Source organism: Perognathus longimembris, chromosome 16, assembly GCF_023159225.1.
Source record: "Perognathus longimembris pacificus isolate PPM17 chromosome 16, ASM2315922v1, whole genome shotgun sequence".
NCBI classification, from domain to species: Eukaryota; Metazoa; Chordata; class Mammalia; order Rodentia; family Heteromyidae; genus Perognathus; species Perognathus longimembris.
The window spans coordinates 4,766,335-4,784,013 of record NC_063176.1 but is presented as its reverse complement, the minus strand read 5'-3'; the positions used below and the strand labels follow the sequence as shown (position 1 = coordinate 4,784,013).

The 17,679-nt window shown below is 39.8% G+C and overlaps 1 protein-coding gene across 2 annotated transcripts in view; it reads left to right on the top strand.

Moving 5' to 3' along the window:
* Nucleotides 1–17,679, top strand: part of Ythdc1 (YTH domain containing 1) — a 34,409-nt gene that overhangs the window by 377 nt on the left and 16,353 nt on the right. For both annotated transcript variants that reach the window (XM_048364664.1, XM_048364665.1), the window contains exons 2-7: nt 8,048–8,149; nt 8,514–8,842; nt 8,964–9,387; nt 14,872–14,961; nt 15,416–15,469; nt 16,289–16,383. In XM_048364664.1, the coding sequence (XP_048220621.1) occupies nt 8,048–8,149; nt 8,514–8,842; nt 8,964–9,387; nt 14,872–14,961; nt 15,416–15,469; nt 16,289–16,383 (1,094 nt within the window). The remainder of the gene's footprint in view (nt 1–8,047; nt 8,150–8,513; nt 8,843–8,963; nt 9,388–14,871; nt 14,962–15,415; nt 15,470–16,288; nt 16,384–17,679) is intronic.

The following is a 17,679-nucleotide window of genomic DNA, read 5'->3' as shown; positions in this document are numbered from 1 at the left end:
CCCTAACGTCCGGCCCGGCCCGGCCCCCCCCCCACCCCACCCCGGGCTCGGTGCCGGGAGGCGGCGTGGGCAGCGCGGCCCGGCCCGGCCCGGGGGAGGGGGGCGGGCGTCGCGGGGCGCCCGGCGGGCCCCGGTTTCCGGGTCGCCGATGCGGACGTCAATGCGCATTTTCCACAGCCCCACCTTTTTTCTTTTTTTTCTTCTGGTTTTCCGGGCGAGGCGCCGCCGCGGCCCCTCCGAGCCCCGACCTGCCGCGGGACGGACTCGCCGCCCTCCCCGGACGCCCGCCCGCTAGGCGGGGAAGTCCACCCGGGCCCCGGATTGGAAAGGGCCCGCGAAGGGGCTGACAGCTAAGTCAGGAAGGAAACAGGTTGCGCCCCTAAGGTCCCTGAGCCTCCTCCCCACCCTCCCCACCCCACCCCCCCACGGGGAGGACCAGGGAGTCGGAGGGGGTAACGTGGAAAAAACCCACACCCAAAAGACCCTCATGTTCGTTCCTAGGGTAGACTGTCACTGCATTCAAAACTGCGAGCTCCCAGACTCCGTTATCAGAGCAGGTTTTGGATCAGTTCTTGTTCGTGTAACTGATGGGAGGTCTTTGGGGAACGGTGGCTTTCTGGTTAACTGCGTGAAGCCCCGAGTTCGATTCCCCCCTCCCTCCCTCCCCCCCCCAACACAGAAAAGGCCGGAAGTGGCCCAAGTGGTAGAGGGCTCAGAGAGGCTCAGGGACAGAGCCCCGACCCTGAGTTCAAGCCCCAGGAGTGGCACTCTCCCCTCCCCACCCCCCCCCCAAAAAAATCACCATCACCATGGTAATCTTGAAACAGTTACAGTTGAAAGATGGCGCAGTTGTTGCCGTGAGTTGGTCACGTGTCTGTGTGACTAATTGTACGGTTCATTATTTTTAAGTGGACTCAAGAGTCCTTGGTTACAGTTGTCATCCATCCTCTTCAGTTTTTTTCTGGTGTCTACATCTGGAGAGCATATAGTTTCAGTTAATTTCTCTCCACTATGAGGACAAGCTTGGGAATATTCTTAAGGTAATGCCTTGGCCTAAGTCAGTTTGTTGATTAGGCTATAATACCTTTATTTTCCATCTTTAAACTTCCAAAAGTTACTCAATGTGTGTGTGTATTTGAAGAAAGAAATCCACTTAGTAGTAGTAATTAAAATGGATCTTAATTCAGCATTTGATTGTCAATAGTTCGTGAGTTATGAATATGGGAGTCTGGTTGTGATTAGAGAGGGAGGGACGAGAGTCGGTATCTTACAAGAATTCAGTAAGATAAATATACTTACAAACCAGTGGTAGGCAATACACATCGAAGAGGAAAAGTGATTATCTTAAAAAGTTGGGTTTTTGATTTTGTCCTTCATAGGGTTTTTAACTCCGGACCTTGGAGCCTGTCCCTCAGCTTTTTCCGCTTCAGGCTAGCCCTCTACCACTTGGAGCCACAGAGCCACTTCCCTTTTTTCACTTCTGGTTGATTGGAGATGAGAATCTCAGGAATGTTCCTTCTCCAGGCTGAGTTTGAACTTCAGTCCTCAGATCTCAAACTCCTGAGTAGCCAGGATTACAGGCACACCAGTTTATTTAAAAGTTTTGTTTCAGAAATGATGTGATTATGCCATCCAGATGCATTAACTTAATTATTAAGACGTTGTCACCTGGGCTGGGAATGTGGCCTAGAGCTAGAGTGGTCGCCTTATATATACATGAAGCCCTGGGTTCAATTCCTCAGCACCACATATATAGAAAAAGGTGGAAGTGGCGCTGTGGCTCAAGTGGTAGAGTGCTAGCCTTGAGCCAAAAAAAGAAGCCAGGGGCAGTGCTCAAGTCTGAGTCCAAGGCCCAGGACTGGCCAAAAAAACAAAACAAAACAACAGCAACAAACCTGACCTAGTCAGGCATAGTGGCCTGTCTCACGTCTGCAATCCCAGCACTTGGAAGGCAGGAGGGTTGTAAATTCAAGGCTGGCCGTGGGTTGCATAGCAAGACCTTGTTGGTAAAAACAAAATGAAACAAGAAGTTGTCACCTGTCAATAATACTTAGTATGAACTTTCTTACTTTGGATAACATTCTTTTCCCTAATTTAATTTCCATAATTGTACTTCTGTTTAAAACCAGAGTAGCTACTTGGAAGGCTGAGATCTGAGTCAAGGTTGGAAGTGAGGTGTGAGCACTAGACTTAAAGCAGAAAAGCTTAGACACAATGCCCAAGCACTTTTTTCAAACCCCAGCACAAAGAAACCAAAACAAAAAACCTGACACAACCTGGTAGGGACTTCTCTTTGTAGTTTAAAATGAAGTTTTCTGGACTATAAAGAAAGCTAGAAAACTGCCTTCTGGAAGTAGTGCTTCCTGTAAGTATCATTTATGTGATCTTTGGTCGCATAATTGTAGCTAGAGTTAGAATCAACACTTGACCTTTAACTCCTATATTTCAACAAGAAAAATGGAAATCTTTTTTCTTACTAGCATATATTACTGGAGATGGGGTGGGGGTCAATTTTAATTATTTACAGCTACATGTTTAAATGGGAATTTTAACTGTTTTGTCATTACTGATTTGAAACAGGACATTTTCCATAATGTTTTTTATGATGCTTTCATTAAATAAGGATGATCTTATGATCCTTTCTTATCCCAAATATATTAGAATATAGGCTGTTAATGGTAAATGCTTTTTTCCCCCTTTTGGCAGTGCTGGGGATTAAAACCAAGAATCCCTTGCACATGCTAGGCAAGTTGCACATCTTTTTTGTTACTCTTACAAACCTCTATAAAAGCTATAAAAAGTTTAACCCAAAATGTGTCTAAAGAGTTTCCATTTTCATAAGTAACATAATTTCCACATCACAAGACTGGAAGTTCCCAAGAAGGCAAAGAGTATCCGTTTTCATCATTTTCCTTTGTAAAGTAATTGTGTCTCTCTAAATATTTACCTTGTTGGACTTGGGTACCAATGTAAAATACAGAGGTAAGACTTTCACATACACACTTTGGACCTCATTATTGTCCTATGATAATAGATTTCCTGTTCCCTTTAGTCATGGTTTTATAAAACATGGAGTATGTAAATAGTATTTTTGTTTGGTTTTACCTGTAGTAAAAAGTGGAAAAGTTAAACATACTATCCTTAATATGCTACCTTTTGTGCATTTATTTATTTATTTATTACTTGTCCTAGGGCTTGAACTCAAGGTCTGGGTGCTGTCTCAGGAGATTTTTTTTCTCAAGCGCTCTACTACTTGAGCCATAGTGCCACTTCCAGCTTTTTCTGAGTACTTTATTGGAGGTAAGGGTCTCATGGACTTTGCTGCTCAGGCTGGCTTCAAATAGGATTACAGGTGTGAGCCACCAGCGCCTGCCTAAGCCTCTCACACTTTTTTGTTTTTGGTTTTTTAGCCTCCCACTTTTATAAGGGAGGAAATTGGATGGGATAGGAAAATCTTTTTTTTTTTTTTTGGTTTAAAATAAAGATAGTTTTGAATGACAAAAAATAGCTGAGAGTCTGGTTTAAGATAAAATGTACTTAATTGAAAGTCTCCAGGACATTTCCAGACTCCACTGAGACTATACTGAATTAAACTAAAAGTGTATAGTGTACTCTGGTGCTTGTGTTGGAAAATAAATTGTATTCTGTGTTTAACTTTTTAAGTTCTAGCCTGACACTGTATCCTGAAATTTTGAATTTAGTGAGCTCCTATGGTCAAAAATGATCGTGTCCCAGATAAAGGTTAGTTTTCTACACTAATTATCTCTGGAATTAAGGTTTTGACTTTCTTGTGCTAGACATTTCAAGATGGAGGTAAAACTGGCTTCAAACATTTCCTTGGCTCTCAGCCTCCTGAGTAACTAGGATTACAAGCATGAGCCTTTGGTGCCCTGCTAGTCTACATTTCATTTTGTTTTGCTTTGTGTTTGTTTAAAATTTGAGGCAAAAGCCAGGCATGGGTGGCTCACACTGGCAATCCTAGCTACTCACGAGGCTGACATTGGAAGGTTTGAGGTTCAAAGCCAGCCCGAGCAGGAAAATCCATGAGACTCCCCAATGCACCACCGAAAGGCTGAGTGGAGCTGTTGCTCAAGTGGTAGAGCACACTAGCCTTGAGCTTACAGTGCTCAGGGATAGTGCCCAGGCCCTGAGGTCAAGCCAAAGAAAACCTTGGGCAGGATTTACAAGTAAGACAATTCCAAATAATCTGGTAATACAGTTAAAATATTTGGAAGATGCAATACTGCTTGTATTGTCAGTACAGCTAATCTGCTGAAATTGTGTAGTATTGTCCCTGTGAGCCTTCCTGTGCTTTTAGAAAGAACAGTTATTCCATAACATTTCAGTTAACAGTGGATCACATGTTACTGTAGTTACATAAGATTTTTATCACCTTGTTGTGTTGTAGCTGCTTAGTCTAAGAAAACATTTGAAATTACATGAAAGACACAAGATGACTAATTGCTTCAACACAGTGAAAGGGTTCTCAATATATACCCTCTTCTTTGATACTACAACTGGACTTGGAGCTCATGTAGCTCAATCTCAATGTCCTCTGAACTGAATCTCCAGTTTACTTCAGGTATTATTCAGAAGTGAAAGCATACTAGGGTCAGGCAGGTAAAGTTGTTGTTTAACACAGTAGATAATGTGTCTTAAAAAGCTAAAAGCAGCTGATAGGGTCCTAAAAAGTTAAAGGGGCCAGCTAGGTTCCAGTGATTCACACTGGCAATCTTAGCTACTTAAGAGGCTAAGATCTAAGGACTGATTTAAAGCCAGCCAAAGTCCATTAGAAATTAACCACTAAAAATCTGTAAGTAGAACTGGGGATGTGGTTTAGTGTGGTAGAGTGCTTTCCTAGCATGCATGAAGCCCTGGGTTTAATTTCTCAGTACTGTATAAACAGAAAAAGCCAGAAGAGGCTCTGTGTCTCAAATGGCAAGAGTATCTAAGATAGCTTTGAGCAAAAGAAGCTCAGGGACAGTGCCCAAGCCTTGAGCACAAAGCAGCTCAGGGACAGCAAGCACCCAGCCCTGATTTCAAGTCCCGAGACTGGCAAAAAATAAAAAAGCTCTGGAACTGCAACCAGTGCAACCAGGCCTTGAGTTAAAGCTCCAGGACTGGCACAAAAATCAAAGCAACAACCCCACCCCCTCAGCTTTTATACAGAGTCTTTGACCTTGACGGGCACATTTTGAAAATAAAATTTGTAGTATCTTAATTTTGAAACAAGTTTAGAGGTTTTAAAATGATTTTTTAAAGACTTTATAGTTCTCTCTATGAGAATCAAGAGTAACATTCTGTGTGCTTTTTAAGCCCATAGAAATCTTTTTTCTTTAAATAGTACATGATTTGTATGTTCATGGAACTTTTTCAACCTAACATTTATTAATCATGTCTGTATTGCTGTTGGTGAAGTATGCTATACCTGTCTCTTTATATAGAATACAATAATACTGAGTTTCAGGACAAGAACATGACTTAAAACACTTAAGTTTAAGAATTAGATCTAGTGGATATAATTTTACATCCTAAGGAGGTCATTACTTGTTTCCAAAAAGTATATGCTAAAAATGGTTATAGTCTTTAGCAGCAGAGGCTTGTGAGTATATTGAAATACTATTTCATTTGTAACATTCATTCCAAGTTGAAAGTGAACTAACATGTACACAGTGTACTTTTTGTAACTGATGAAGGAAGCTGACAGAATCAACAGCATATGTTAGACATATCTACTAGTATAATTCTCATTGGCTTTTTAAAAGCAGTGTTTAATTTTTGTAAATATTAACAGTTAACAGGGATAATCCAGATTTCCTTGCTTCTTACATTCCTTTTTTTTTTTGGCCTGTCCTGGGGCTTGGACTCCGGGCTGAACAAGAAAGCAAGAAAGCTTAGGGACAGTGCTTAGACTCCAAGATGGGGGCACATAAAGAGTTAAGAGCAAAGCAGTCATGGTCTGTTAAGACTACTTAATCTACTGATTGGATAGGGATAAACAGCACTTCATGGAAATCCTTACTATGTTATCTTTCCCAAAGTGTTGAATCTGGCTATTTTCAGATGAGAATCTGGACAACTAGTGATCAATAGCCCTTAAAACCATAACAAGCCAGGTGCTGGTGGCTCACACCTGTAATGTAATCCTAGTTACCCAGGAAGTTAAGGTCCAAAGATCATGGATGGAAGCCATTCTGGACAAGAAAATTTATGAGGCTCCTTTCTTCAATAAACTACTCCCCAAAAGAAGGAAGTGTAGCTGTGGCTCAAGTGCTAGAGCGAAGCTCAGCTCAGAGAGCCGGAGTCAGGCCTCATGTCGCTCACGCCTGTAATCCTAGCTATTCCGGAGGCTGAGATCTGAGGACTGGGATTTGAAGCCAGCCTGGGCAGGAACCTGCCTGAGACACTCATATCCAATAAAAACTAAACTATTCAGAAAAAGCCAGAGTGGCTCTGTAGCTCAAGTGGTAGAGTCCAAGCTCCAGGAAAGTTAAATTTAGATGTTTTCTGTATGTATTTATAATATTATTTTGCACTGATTTGGGGGAAAATGTCAACCAATTTCAGAAGGGTTCAGTGTTCAGGAAGTAGCTCTGAATTATAAGTTTTTGTGACCATTGAGTATGTTAAAATAGTTTTGACTTTTCTGAACAAGTTATACCTTACAGTTTATATTAACAGGCTTCAAATTTTGTATGGCACATTGATAGGTTTTTTTCTTTCCCTTTTTCAATTTTTTTAATTGTCTTGGATTGGAGCCACTTTGGTGATGTGATACCTCTTGTCTCAACCTCAATAGGTGGTATTTATTTATCTATCTATCTATCTATTTATTTATTTGTTTTTGGCCAGTCCTGGGCCTTGGACTCAGGGCCTGAGCACCATCCCTGGCTTCTTCCCGCTCAAGGCTAGCACTCTGCCACCTGAGCGACAGTGCCCCTTCTGGCCGTTTTCCATATATGTGGTGCTGGGGAATCGAACCTAGAGCTTTATGTGTAGGAGGCAAGCACTCTTGCCACTAGGCCATATTTCCAGCCCCTTTTTTTTTTTTTTTAATATAGCTTCAAATAAATAGAAAAGCTATGGGACTAGTACAGAATTTTGTTGTACTCAGCTACTCTGTAAATGTTACCATTTTCTCTTATTCTCTCAACTTGCCCTCCAGTACTCCCCTCTGGCAATTCCCTCTCCCTTGTATATATGTAGATATTTGTATTCAAGTTTGCAGGTATGATGTATGTTTGTCCCTAAATTCTAAAGCATGTTTCCTAAAAATAAGAATGTTCTTTACTTATTCATAGGGCTATCAAAATTTCAAAACTAGGGCTGGGAATATGGCCTAGTGGCAAAAGTGCTTGCCTCGTGTACATGAAGCCCTGGGTTCGATTCCCAAGCACCACATATATAGAAAATGGCCAGAAGTGGCGCTGTGGCTCTTGTGGCAGAGCCTTGAGCAAAAGGAAGCCAGGGCCAGTGCTCAGGCCCTGAGTCCAAGGCCCAGGACTGGAAAGAAAGAAAAAAGTTCAAAACTAACATTGTTACTTTAATGTAAACATTTTATTTAAATTTCCTAAATTTTCCCAGTTAGTCTCAGATATAGCTTTGTTCAGTTACATATTTTGTCTCTAATAATATGAGCTATGCTTCCATGACAGACATATTTACATGATCTTTTATTTGGCTTAATTTCATTTTTCCTCATATATAGGTTCAGAGTTTGCATTTTGTATAGGATTATCTCAGAAATGTTTTATTCTCAGTCATCATACCAGGAAGTTTATGGTGTTGATTTCCCATTAATGGTAATGACTTGGATGGTTAATTGATTAAACTGTTGTCTGCCATCTTTCATGTAGTGTATATATGTAGTTTTGTAAACAAAACTAATCATATCCTTTATACTATAATTGTTTTATGGGCATGAGTATCTTGGTCCTAAAATAAAATCACCTAGAGGGTTATGGTCCATACTTGCTAACTACTCGTGGAATCAGTGCTTCATGGATACTAATTTTTTTTTTTTACCTATTTTTAAATTTGTTTACAGATGGAGAACTTAATGTTCTAGATGATATTTTGACTGAAGTACCAGAACAGGATGATGAACTATATAATCCAGAGAGTGAACAAGATAAAAGTGAAAAAAAGGGTAAGAATTCTGTTATCTCTTTAAAAAAGTGTACTTGAAGAGAGTCAATTTTTTAATGTGTTTATTGTACTTGTTTTCTTGGTAGTTCATATCAAAAGCTGATAACAAATCATGTTCTGCATAAAGGCTCTATTCAATATGAATGGAGTCACAAGTATGTGGAACCCTTTAAGTATATTGGATTAGTTCAGTAGCTGAAAGCTAAGTTTTCTTTTAGAATAATTTTGCAATTAAGGTATTTCATAAGACATTTTAAAGAAATGAAACTTTTTCCCTCCCTTATACACATTATGTGTAAATCTTGGATGAAATTAATACAGTGTTGAAAATACTTTTATGTGTCTTTTTAAATTGTATTTTAAAGGATCAAAGAGAAAAAGTGACCGAATGGAATCTACTGACACCAAGCGACAAAAGCCTTCTGTCCATTCAAGACAATTGATTTCTAAGCCACTAAGTTCATCTGTCAGCAATAACAAACGAATAGTTAGTACAAAAGGAAAGTCAGTCACAGAATATAAAAATGACGAATATCAAAGATCTGAAAGAAACAAGCGTCTAGATGCTGATCGGAAAATTCGTCTTTCAAGCAGTGCCTCTAGAGAACCTTTTAAGAGTCAGCCTGAAAAAGCTTGTCTACGGAAAAGGGATCCTGAAAGAAGAGCTAAATCTCCTACACCAGATGGCTCTGAGGTAGTAAATATTATTGCAGATGTAAAACAGAAAACAATTTTCTTTGAGGCTTTAGAACTATTTATTCATCTTGACCTTGTCTGTTACATGACTGCTGATTCCCTTTTTCTTTAAACATCAGAGAATTGGGCTTGAAGTTGATAGACGTCCAAGCAGATCCAGTCAGTCTTCAAAGGAAGAAGTGAACTCTGAAGAATATGGTTCTGACCATGAGACTGGCAGCAGTGGTTCTTCTGATGAACAAGGTAATAACACTGAGAATGAGGAAGGAGTAGAGGAAGATGTGGAAGAAGATGAAGAGGTAGATGAAGATGCAGAGGAAGATGAGGAGGTCGATGAAGATGGAGAGGAGGAGGAGGAAGAAGAGGAAGAAGAGGAGGAAGAAGATGAAGAAGAGGAGGAAGAAGAATATGAACAGGATGAGAGAGACCAGAAGGAGGAAGGAAATGATTATGACACTAGAAGCGAGGCCAGTGACTCTGGTTCTGAATCTGTTTCCTTCACAGATGGATCTGTCAGATCTGGTTCAGGCACAGATGGATCAGGTAATTAATGCTTTCTATGTTTGCTGGGCGTTTTGGTTGATAGAGTCTTAAGGACTTGCTTTGAGTATGTTAAAATGTAAAGTCTATTATATTTTTTGAGGTGATGTGGGATTATTTATGATCTTTTATAGTTAAAATCTTTTATAGTGCCCCTAAATAGTATATAAAGTAATCTTGAACAAAATTTGTACATTCTTGTGAAAATGTTTCCAGGCTACAAAATGATCAGCTACTTATTAGCAGAAGTCTAAATTGTATATATAGAAAGACCAAGTTTTAATATTGTAGTTGCTTACATTTTTGTGTAGTAAAATTAGCTATTTAAGTACTTACGTGCTTGAAGTCTATTCACACAGGCCTTTCCACTAGCTACTATGACATTTCTGTGGTAGAATGACTTTCAATTTCCATTGAATGGCAACAGTCGAAACAATTTTTTGTTCTGAGGAACCCAAACTTGTCTTTCCGTTTCTATACTTCAGACTTAATTGACATAAGATCTGCAGAGGGCTTCATTGTAAAGGTACAAAATGGAAGATTAAGAACCATCTTCTGATCATCTCTTTTAATACTACTTGCTCTATCTCTTTGTCTTCATTGATTCATGAGGCAAAAGTGTGAGTCTAGTTAATAGTTGGCAAAAAGACCACATAGTTTTCTGTTGAGGGGAAGTTGAGGGATATAGCAAGTAGGATAGGTTACCATACTTTGGGGACCCCCTGTCAATAGTGCATGGTGAATATAGTCTTAGGGTGTATTTATGTCAAGATGCTAACAGATTTGTTACATATGCAGACAATGTATTCAGCATTAGAAGAAAAATTCCATTTTTTTTTTTTTTTTTTGGCCAGTCCTGGGCCTTGGACTCAGGGCCTGAGCACTGTCCCTGGCTTCTTCCCGCTCAAGGCTCACTCTGCCACTTGAGCCACAGAGCCGCTTCTGGCCATTTTCTGTATATGTGGTGCTGGGGAATCGAACCTAGGGCCTCGTGTATCCAAGGCAGGCACTCTTGCCACTAGGCTATATCCCCAGCCCCGAAAAAAAAATTCCATTCTTTAAATAGTTTTATTACTGTAGAATTTTACCCATTAGTGCAACATAAATTTTATTTCCTCATATAAGTGATAGAGCAAATATCAACTGTTTTCTAATAATGGGCAAATGAGGTACTTTTGCATTATGTTCTCTAGAGTGTAGATTTCAGGGTCTAAAGTCTCTTTCTCTCACAGTGTCTTTCAAGGTCTAGACTCACATTTGAAGAGGGTAAAAAAAAGTTTTTAACTATATATATGGCTTAGTTGTTGGGTTTGATGTGAAAATGATATTCATCACAAATGGTATTTGTCTCATGATTTATAATGGATAGGGAATAAAGAATGCATTAGTAAGCAAGGTGGAGTGGTACATTTCTGAAATCCTTGGATCCAGGAGGATTGCCAGTTTAAGGCTACTGCATCCAGGAGGATTGCCAGTTTAAGGCTACTGCATGGTTAGTAAGACCTTGTCTCAAAAACCAACCCCCGTCCACCAGTAACATAACAGTGACACTGTGAAAGAAAATGTTCAGTTAGTTACTGTAGAGAATGTATGCAACGACCCATTGGGGAAGGTACATTTTGCTTTTAATCTTTTTGGTATCTGTTAAGAACAGTTAAAAAAACTTAAGTCAAACAATGGGATCTTAGTTAAATGGGTAGAGTTACAACAATTTGCTGCTGCTGCTTTTTTTGTTGTTGTTTTTGGTGCTATTTTGGGGTTTGAACTCAGGGCCCTGAGCTCCTTTTGGACTTTGCTGTCCAAGGCTGGCTTCAAATTGTGGTCCTCAAATCTCAGCCTCTTGCGTAGCTAGGATTACAGGCTTGAGCCGCCTGCACCTGGCAAGACATTGCATTTTTATTTTATTATTTTTAAATTTTCATCAAGCCAAGTCCTCGGGCTTGAACTCAAGGTCTGGGCACTGTCCTTGAGCTTCTTTTGCTCAAAGCTAGCACTGTAGCACTTGAGTCACAGTGCCACTTTTGGCCTTTTCTGTGTATATGTGGTACTGAGGAGCCGAACCCAGGGCTTCATGCATGTTCCTAGCCCCAACAGTTTGCATTTTTAACCAGCTCTATGTAATGCCAGTAATGTGGCTGGGTTTTGTGTAGAAGACATTCAGATGGAATGGGAGACTATACTTTCATAATAAATGGATAACTATTCTTTTATAATAAATGAATATGGATTTTTTTTTTTTTTTTGCCAGTCCAGGGCTTAGACTCAGGGTCTGTGCACCACTTGAGCCACAGTGCCATTTCCAGCCTTTTTTATTTATGTGGTACTGAGGACTTGAACCCAGGGCTTCAGGCATGCTAGGCAAGTACTCTATCTCTAAGCCACATTCCCAGTCCAAAATTATTTTTTTTCTTGTGTCCAAAATTCATTGCCTTTTTCCTTGTTTTGGTCGTGGAACTTTGGCTCAAGACTAGCATTCTACCACTTTGAGCCACAGATTGTCACTTCTAATTTTCTAATGATTAATTGGAGATAATGGAAGCTCAAATCTGAGCTTCCTGAGTAGCTAGGATTACAGCTGTGAGCCACAACTGCCTGGCATAAATTCTCTTAATAGAAGAGATTTATTGTTTTAAGAGATATTTGTATTCTCCTTTTCCTCGGGAAATTCTTTGTGCCTATCATCTTTAGATCTTCTATTTAATATGTAGAGGATATTTAATATGTAAAGGGTTTTTTTTTTGTAGATTCTTACTGTAATGTATAAAATGAGACTGACTTTTTGGAACTTGATTAGTGTTCCTTTTAGGACATAAGGGATTATGGTTATTTAAAAATTTTTTTTTGCGTCTGTCCTGGGGCTTGGACTCAGGGCCTGAGCACTGTCCCTGGCTTCTTTTTGCTCAAGGCTATCACTCTACCACTTGAGCCACAGTGCCACTTCCAGCTTTTTCTGTGTATGTGATACTGAGGAATCGAGCCCAGGGCTTCCTCTGTATGCAAGGCAAGCCCTCTACCACCAGGCCATATTCCCAGCCCTATGGTTACTTTTATATTATAAATTTTGTAGACTCCAGTTTGTTTTGCCTGCTTTTCTTTGGTGCGGGGGGAGGGGTCAGTCCCTGGGCACTGTTCCTGACCTTTTTTTTTAAAGCTCAAGCACTCTACCATTTGAGCCAGAGCACCATTTCTGGCTTCTCTGTTTATGTGGTACTGAGGAATGGAAACCAAGGCTTCATGCATGCTAGGCAAACACTACCACGAAGCCACATTTCCAGCCCATGTTTTGCCTGTTTTTAACTCAAAACTTTTTAATAACTTGTGTGCTGTTCAATAGTTAATAAAACTTCAAATATGACTTCCATTGTTCTTTGAACAGTTTATTTTTCCTCAGAATTTTTAGTAACTTATAACAACACAATGGTTGATATAATTTTGTTTGTTAGATGACTTTGTTATTCTTTTGACCTAAGATAAACTGATGGAGCAGGAAGCTATAATCTTTTTTTTTTTTTTTTTTTTTGCCAGTCCTGGGCCTCGGACTCAGGCCCTGAGTACTGTCCCTGGCTTCTTTTTTCTCAAGGCTAGCACTCTGCCACTTGAGCCACAGCGCCACTTGAGCCACAGTGCCACTTCTGGCCGTTTTCTATATATGTGGTGCTGGGGAATCGAACCCAGGGCTTCACGTATAGGAGGCGAACACTCTTGCCACTAGGCCATATCCCCAGCCCCAAGGAAGCCATAATCTTAAGAGTAACTCACACAAACTCCAGTAGAACATGAGTTTGTTCTTGTTGTTGGTGGTGGTGTTTTCTTTTGGAGGAAAAGGTGAACAAATGCAGAGAGGGAGGGAGAAAGGGTAGAGAAGTGTAACCATGCTATTTAGTATACCCTTATACACTATGTGGAAAATGACCTATATAACTTGCAGGCAGGAATGGGAGGAGGAAACTAGGGGAAAGGATGACATTGTCCCCCTAAAAAGTACTTATTACCTGCCTTATGAAATGTTAACCCCTCTATACAGTGCTTTAATAATAACAAAATTACACTTTAAAAAGTAACTCATACAAAAACAATGAGAGCCAGGCATTGGTGGCTCACTCCTGTATACCTAGCAACTCAGGAAGCTGAGATCTGAGGATTTTGGTTCTAAGCCTGCCCAGGCAGAAAAGTCTGTGAGAACACTCTTGTCTCCAACTTCCACCAAACATCTCAAATTGGAGCTGTGCTCAAAGGAGTGCTAGCCCAATGACAGAGCCCAGAACCAGCACAGGACAAAAAGAAAATTCTATGGAGATTTCTCATAGCGATGTATGTTTACATGTTATAGAAACAGGATCAGGGGCTGGGAATATAGCTTAGTGGTGTCTAGCATGTATGAAGCCCTGGGTTTGATTCTTCAGTATTACATAAGCAGAAAAAGGTAGAAGTGGCACTGTGTCTCAAATGGTAGAGTGCTGGCCTTGAGCAAAAGCAGCTCAGGAACAGTGCCCAGGCCCAGAGTTCAAGCCCTAGGACTGGCAAAAAAATAAAAAGTAACAGGATCGCCTGTTTCTGTTATTTTTCCTTCATTATCTCAGTGAGAGGTCATTTTAATACTTTGAACAACAGTGTGTTTGCTTTTTAAGGCTAGTTTGATTGGTGCTGTTGAAATATCCGGGGGGGGGGGGGTGGAATATATATGTATATACCTGTCATGTTTTGGAAGAAAGAATTTTTTACAAAACCCATAGAAACAGTCCTGGAATTAATTTTCAGGAGTAGTAATAAATATCAGTAAGAACAGGCTGGGCGCAGGCGCCAATGGATCAAACTGTAAGCTAATCAGGACTTTGATTTCTGAGAATCTCAGTACTTGGAATTGGTAAGACAAAACGGCCTTTTTTGTTTGTTTGTTTGTTTTTGTTGCCAGTCCTGGGGCTTGGACTCAGCACTGAGCACTGTCCCTGGCTTCTTTTTGCTCAAGGCTAGCACTCTACTACTTGAGCCAGAGCGCCACTTCCGGCTTTTTCTGTTTATGTGGTGCTGAGGAATTGAACCTTAGGGTGCTGAGGGCTTCGTGCTTGCTAGACAAGCACTCTAAACCACATTCCCAGCCGATGGTCTTCGTTTTTAAATAGTACTTTCAACAATACCACCTGAAGAAACTGAGAGATCAAGAGAGAAGCAGTGACCAGTAACCTTAAAAGCTATATAAAATGGTGAGATGGGTTCTTTGTTAGATTTGTTATTATCATCATCATTATGCTTGTACTGAAGCTTGAACTCGGGGCCTCAGGTAGCTTTTCTGCTCCCACTTAGGCTATGTCTTCACTTCTGGCTTTTTACTGGTTATTTGGAGACAAGAGGCTCAAGAATTTGCCACCTAGCCTGGCTCCAAACCTTGTTCCTTAGATCTCAACCTCTTGGGTAGCTAGTGTTATAATCATGAGCCATTGGCACCCAACTCTGTATTATATTTTCAAAACTTGGAATTTTTTGTTTTAGATGAGAAAAAGAAAGAAAGGAAGAGAGCTCGAGGCATATCACCAATTGTTTTTGATAGAAGTGGAAGCTCTGCTTCAGAGTCATATGCAGGTAATCTGTTTGCTTTTTTTGGTGATTATATCTGACTGATTGCAGTGAAACCTGCTTTGGAAAGTGTGTGTGGAGGCTGTAGTTTAGTGTGAACTTGTTGTCCATTAGTATCGATCTTTGGCATGTTCAGTGTAATAAATATAGAGGAAACTTCTCTTATTTTAATCCTGTTCTGTTACTGCTTAAGTGGAATTTTCACTTTTTTTTGTGGAAGATGATGATTCAGTGACTAGTTTTCTGAGTGGGAAACTGTTCAAATACATTCATTTAAAAAAAAATCAGACCCCAAAAAACAAAACACTCGTACACATTGAGAAGTATTTTTTTGTGTGTGTGGGTGCGCCAGGAAGATTAATTTGTCTTGAATGAGAATTCTTATGTGACAAGACTGTAGAAATTTTGTCTTATTTCTATTAAAACCCAATCTGAACAGATGTACTTTGGCTAAATACAGGTTCAGAAAAGAAGCATGAGAAATTATCATCTTCCGTTCGTGCTGTCCGAAAAGGTATCATTTAAATTTGAAATTGTTTTCATTGCATGCTCCATGAAATCATTATTTTGCTCTTATTATTTCTGCATTAGTACTTGGTTTTAATGTAGTAATGTTCCGATATATTATCTTAAAGAAGAAAAATAATGTAAAATTGAAAGCTCTGTGCTCCGTGTGTACCTTTTCCTGCATAGCTTTCAGAACAATAGCAAACATTTCACAATATTTCAGTTTGGGGACACAATAAGATTCATATGTGCATATATACAAACAGGGTATCATCAGGATATCAGTCTTTAAATGAATCTGATAAAAATACAAAATTTGGGCTGGATGCTGGTAGATTACTTTTAATTCTGGCTACTCAGGCCAATGAAATCAGAAATAGAGGTTCAAAGCCAGCCAAGACAAAAAAGTTTGAGAGCGACTATCTCCTGTTGGAAAATGTAGGACTGGAGGAATGGTTCAAAAGATAGAACAGTTGTGAGAAAGCAAGCCAAGTGAAGAGCAAAAGGCCTTTAATGCAAGCTTATGATAGTGCACCAAAGAATAAATTAAAACTTGTAGCTCAAATAAAGGAAGAAAGGGAAAAATCCTTGTAGCTCTTTCTATACTTAAGGACCTGGTATATCGGAATATCACTAGATTAGTTTTACCTTTTTGCAAAGTGCTGGTTCTTTTTTTATTAGCTTTGTTTTATTACATGTTGTGGCTTAGCTGTCCAGGTTGAGTATTAAAATTTAGCTGGGGCTGTGGTGGGCTTATTTTAGTATAGTAAAACCTCTGTATGATGATGGTTTATAATTAATAAGTTTGGGTTTCTTTTTATTTCAGATCAAACCAGCAAACTCAAATATGTTCTTCAGGATGCAAGATTTTTCCTCATAAAGAGTAACAACCATGAGAATGTGTCTCTTGCCAAAGCGAAGGTATTAATATCAGTTCTGCTGAAGCTGTCCTAATCCAGAAACTTTTTAGTGGAATGCTATTCAATATAAGTGTCATGTGTATTAAAAAGTGTTAATACTCGGAAGCCCAGTTGCCACTTAGGATCTAGTTTGTGCCCAGTTAGGAAACTTGATAGGAATTTTGAGTTAATTTTAAACATAATTTTAGGAGTCACAGTATTGTTTTGTGTTGACTGTATAATGTATATGGTAAAAAATATCTTAAAAATATTGTTCTTCCCTTCTTTTCTTTCTTGCTCACTTTCTTTTCTTTTTCTTTTTTTTTTTTTTGTCATCCATGGGGCTTGAACCTCAGGGTCCTGTCCCTGTCCCTGAATGTTCTTTCCTTCCCTTTTGCTCTCCCCTCTTCTCTCTTCCCTTCCCTCCCTCCCTCCCTCCCTCCCTTCCTTCCCTCCCTCCTTCCTTCCTTCCTTCCTTCCTTCCTTCCTTCCTTCCTTCCTTCCTTCCTTCCTTCCTTCCATCCTTCCTTCCGTCCGTCCTTCCTTCCTTCCTTCCTTCCCTGGAGCTTGAATTCAGGCTTGATCTTTGCCCCTGAGCTGTTTTGCTCTTGAGTCAGAGTTCTATTTCTGATTTTTTGGTGGTTTAATTGGAGATTGGGGCTGGGAATATGGCCTAGTGGCAAGAGTGCTTGCCTCGAATACATGAAGTCCTGGGTTCAATTCCCCAGCACCACATATACAGAAAATGGACAGAAGTGGCACTGTGACTCAAGTGGCAGAGCGCTAGCCTTGAGCAAAAAGAAGCCAGGGACAGTGCTCAGGCCCTGAGTCCAAGCCCCAGGACTGGCAAAAAGAAAAAAAAAAAAAGAGTATGGGGCTTTCTTGTCCAAGGCTGGCTTTAAACCATTATCCTCAGATCTCAGCCTCCCGAGTAGCTAGGGTTATAGACGAGCTACCAGTACCCAGCTCATTTTTTTTTTTTTATATTCAGCTGCTATACTTCAGTAGTTTCTTTAGTTAGCTATTATTTGTATTATGTGGATTCTTTTTTTTATACTTTGAGCTTATGTAGAAAAGAAATCTTTTTTTATGGATAGATTGTTTTTTAGAAGTATGATTACTTGGATTTAGAAGAAAAGGGAAGAGTTGGCTATTTGTCCAAACACAATGCATATTTTACAATAAAAGATGCCCACTACGGTGATACTGCAAGATCTTAATTTTCTCCTTAGATTCAGAACTATATTTGTGTGTTATACTTGCTATTAAGCTGTTTTAAATGTAGCAACAAATCTTTTAACTGACATTATAATGTTAA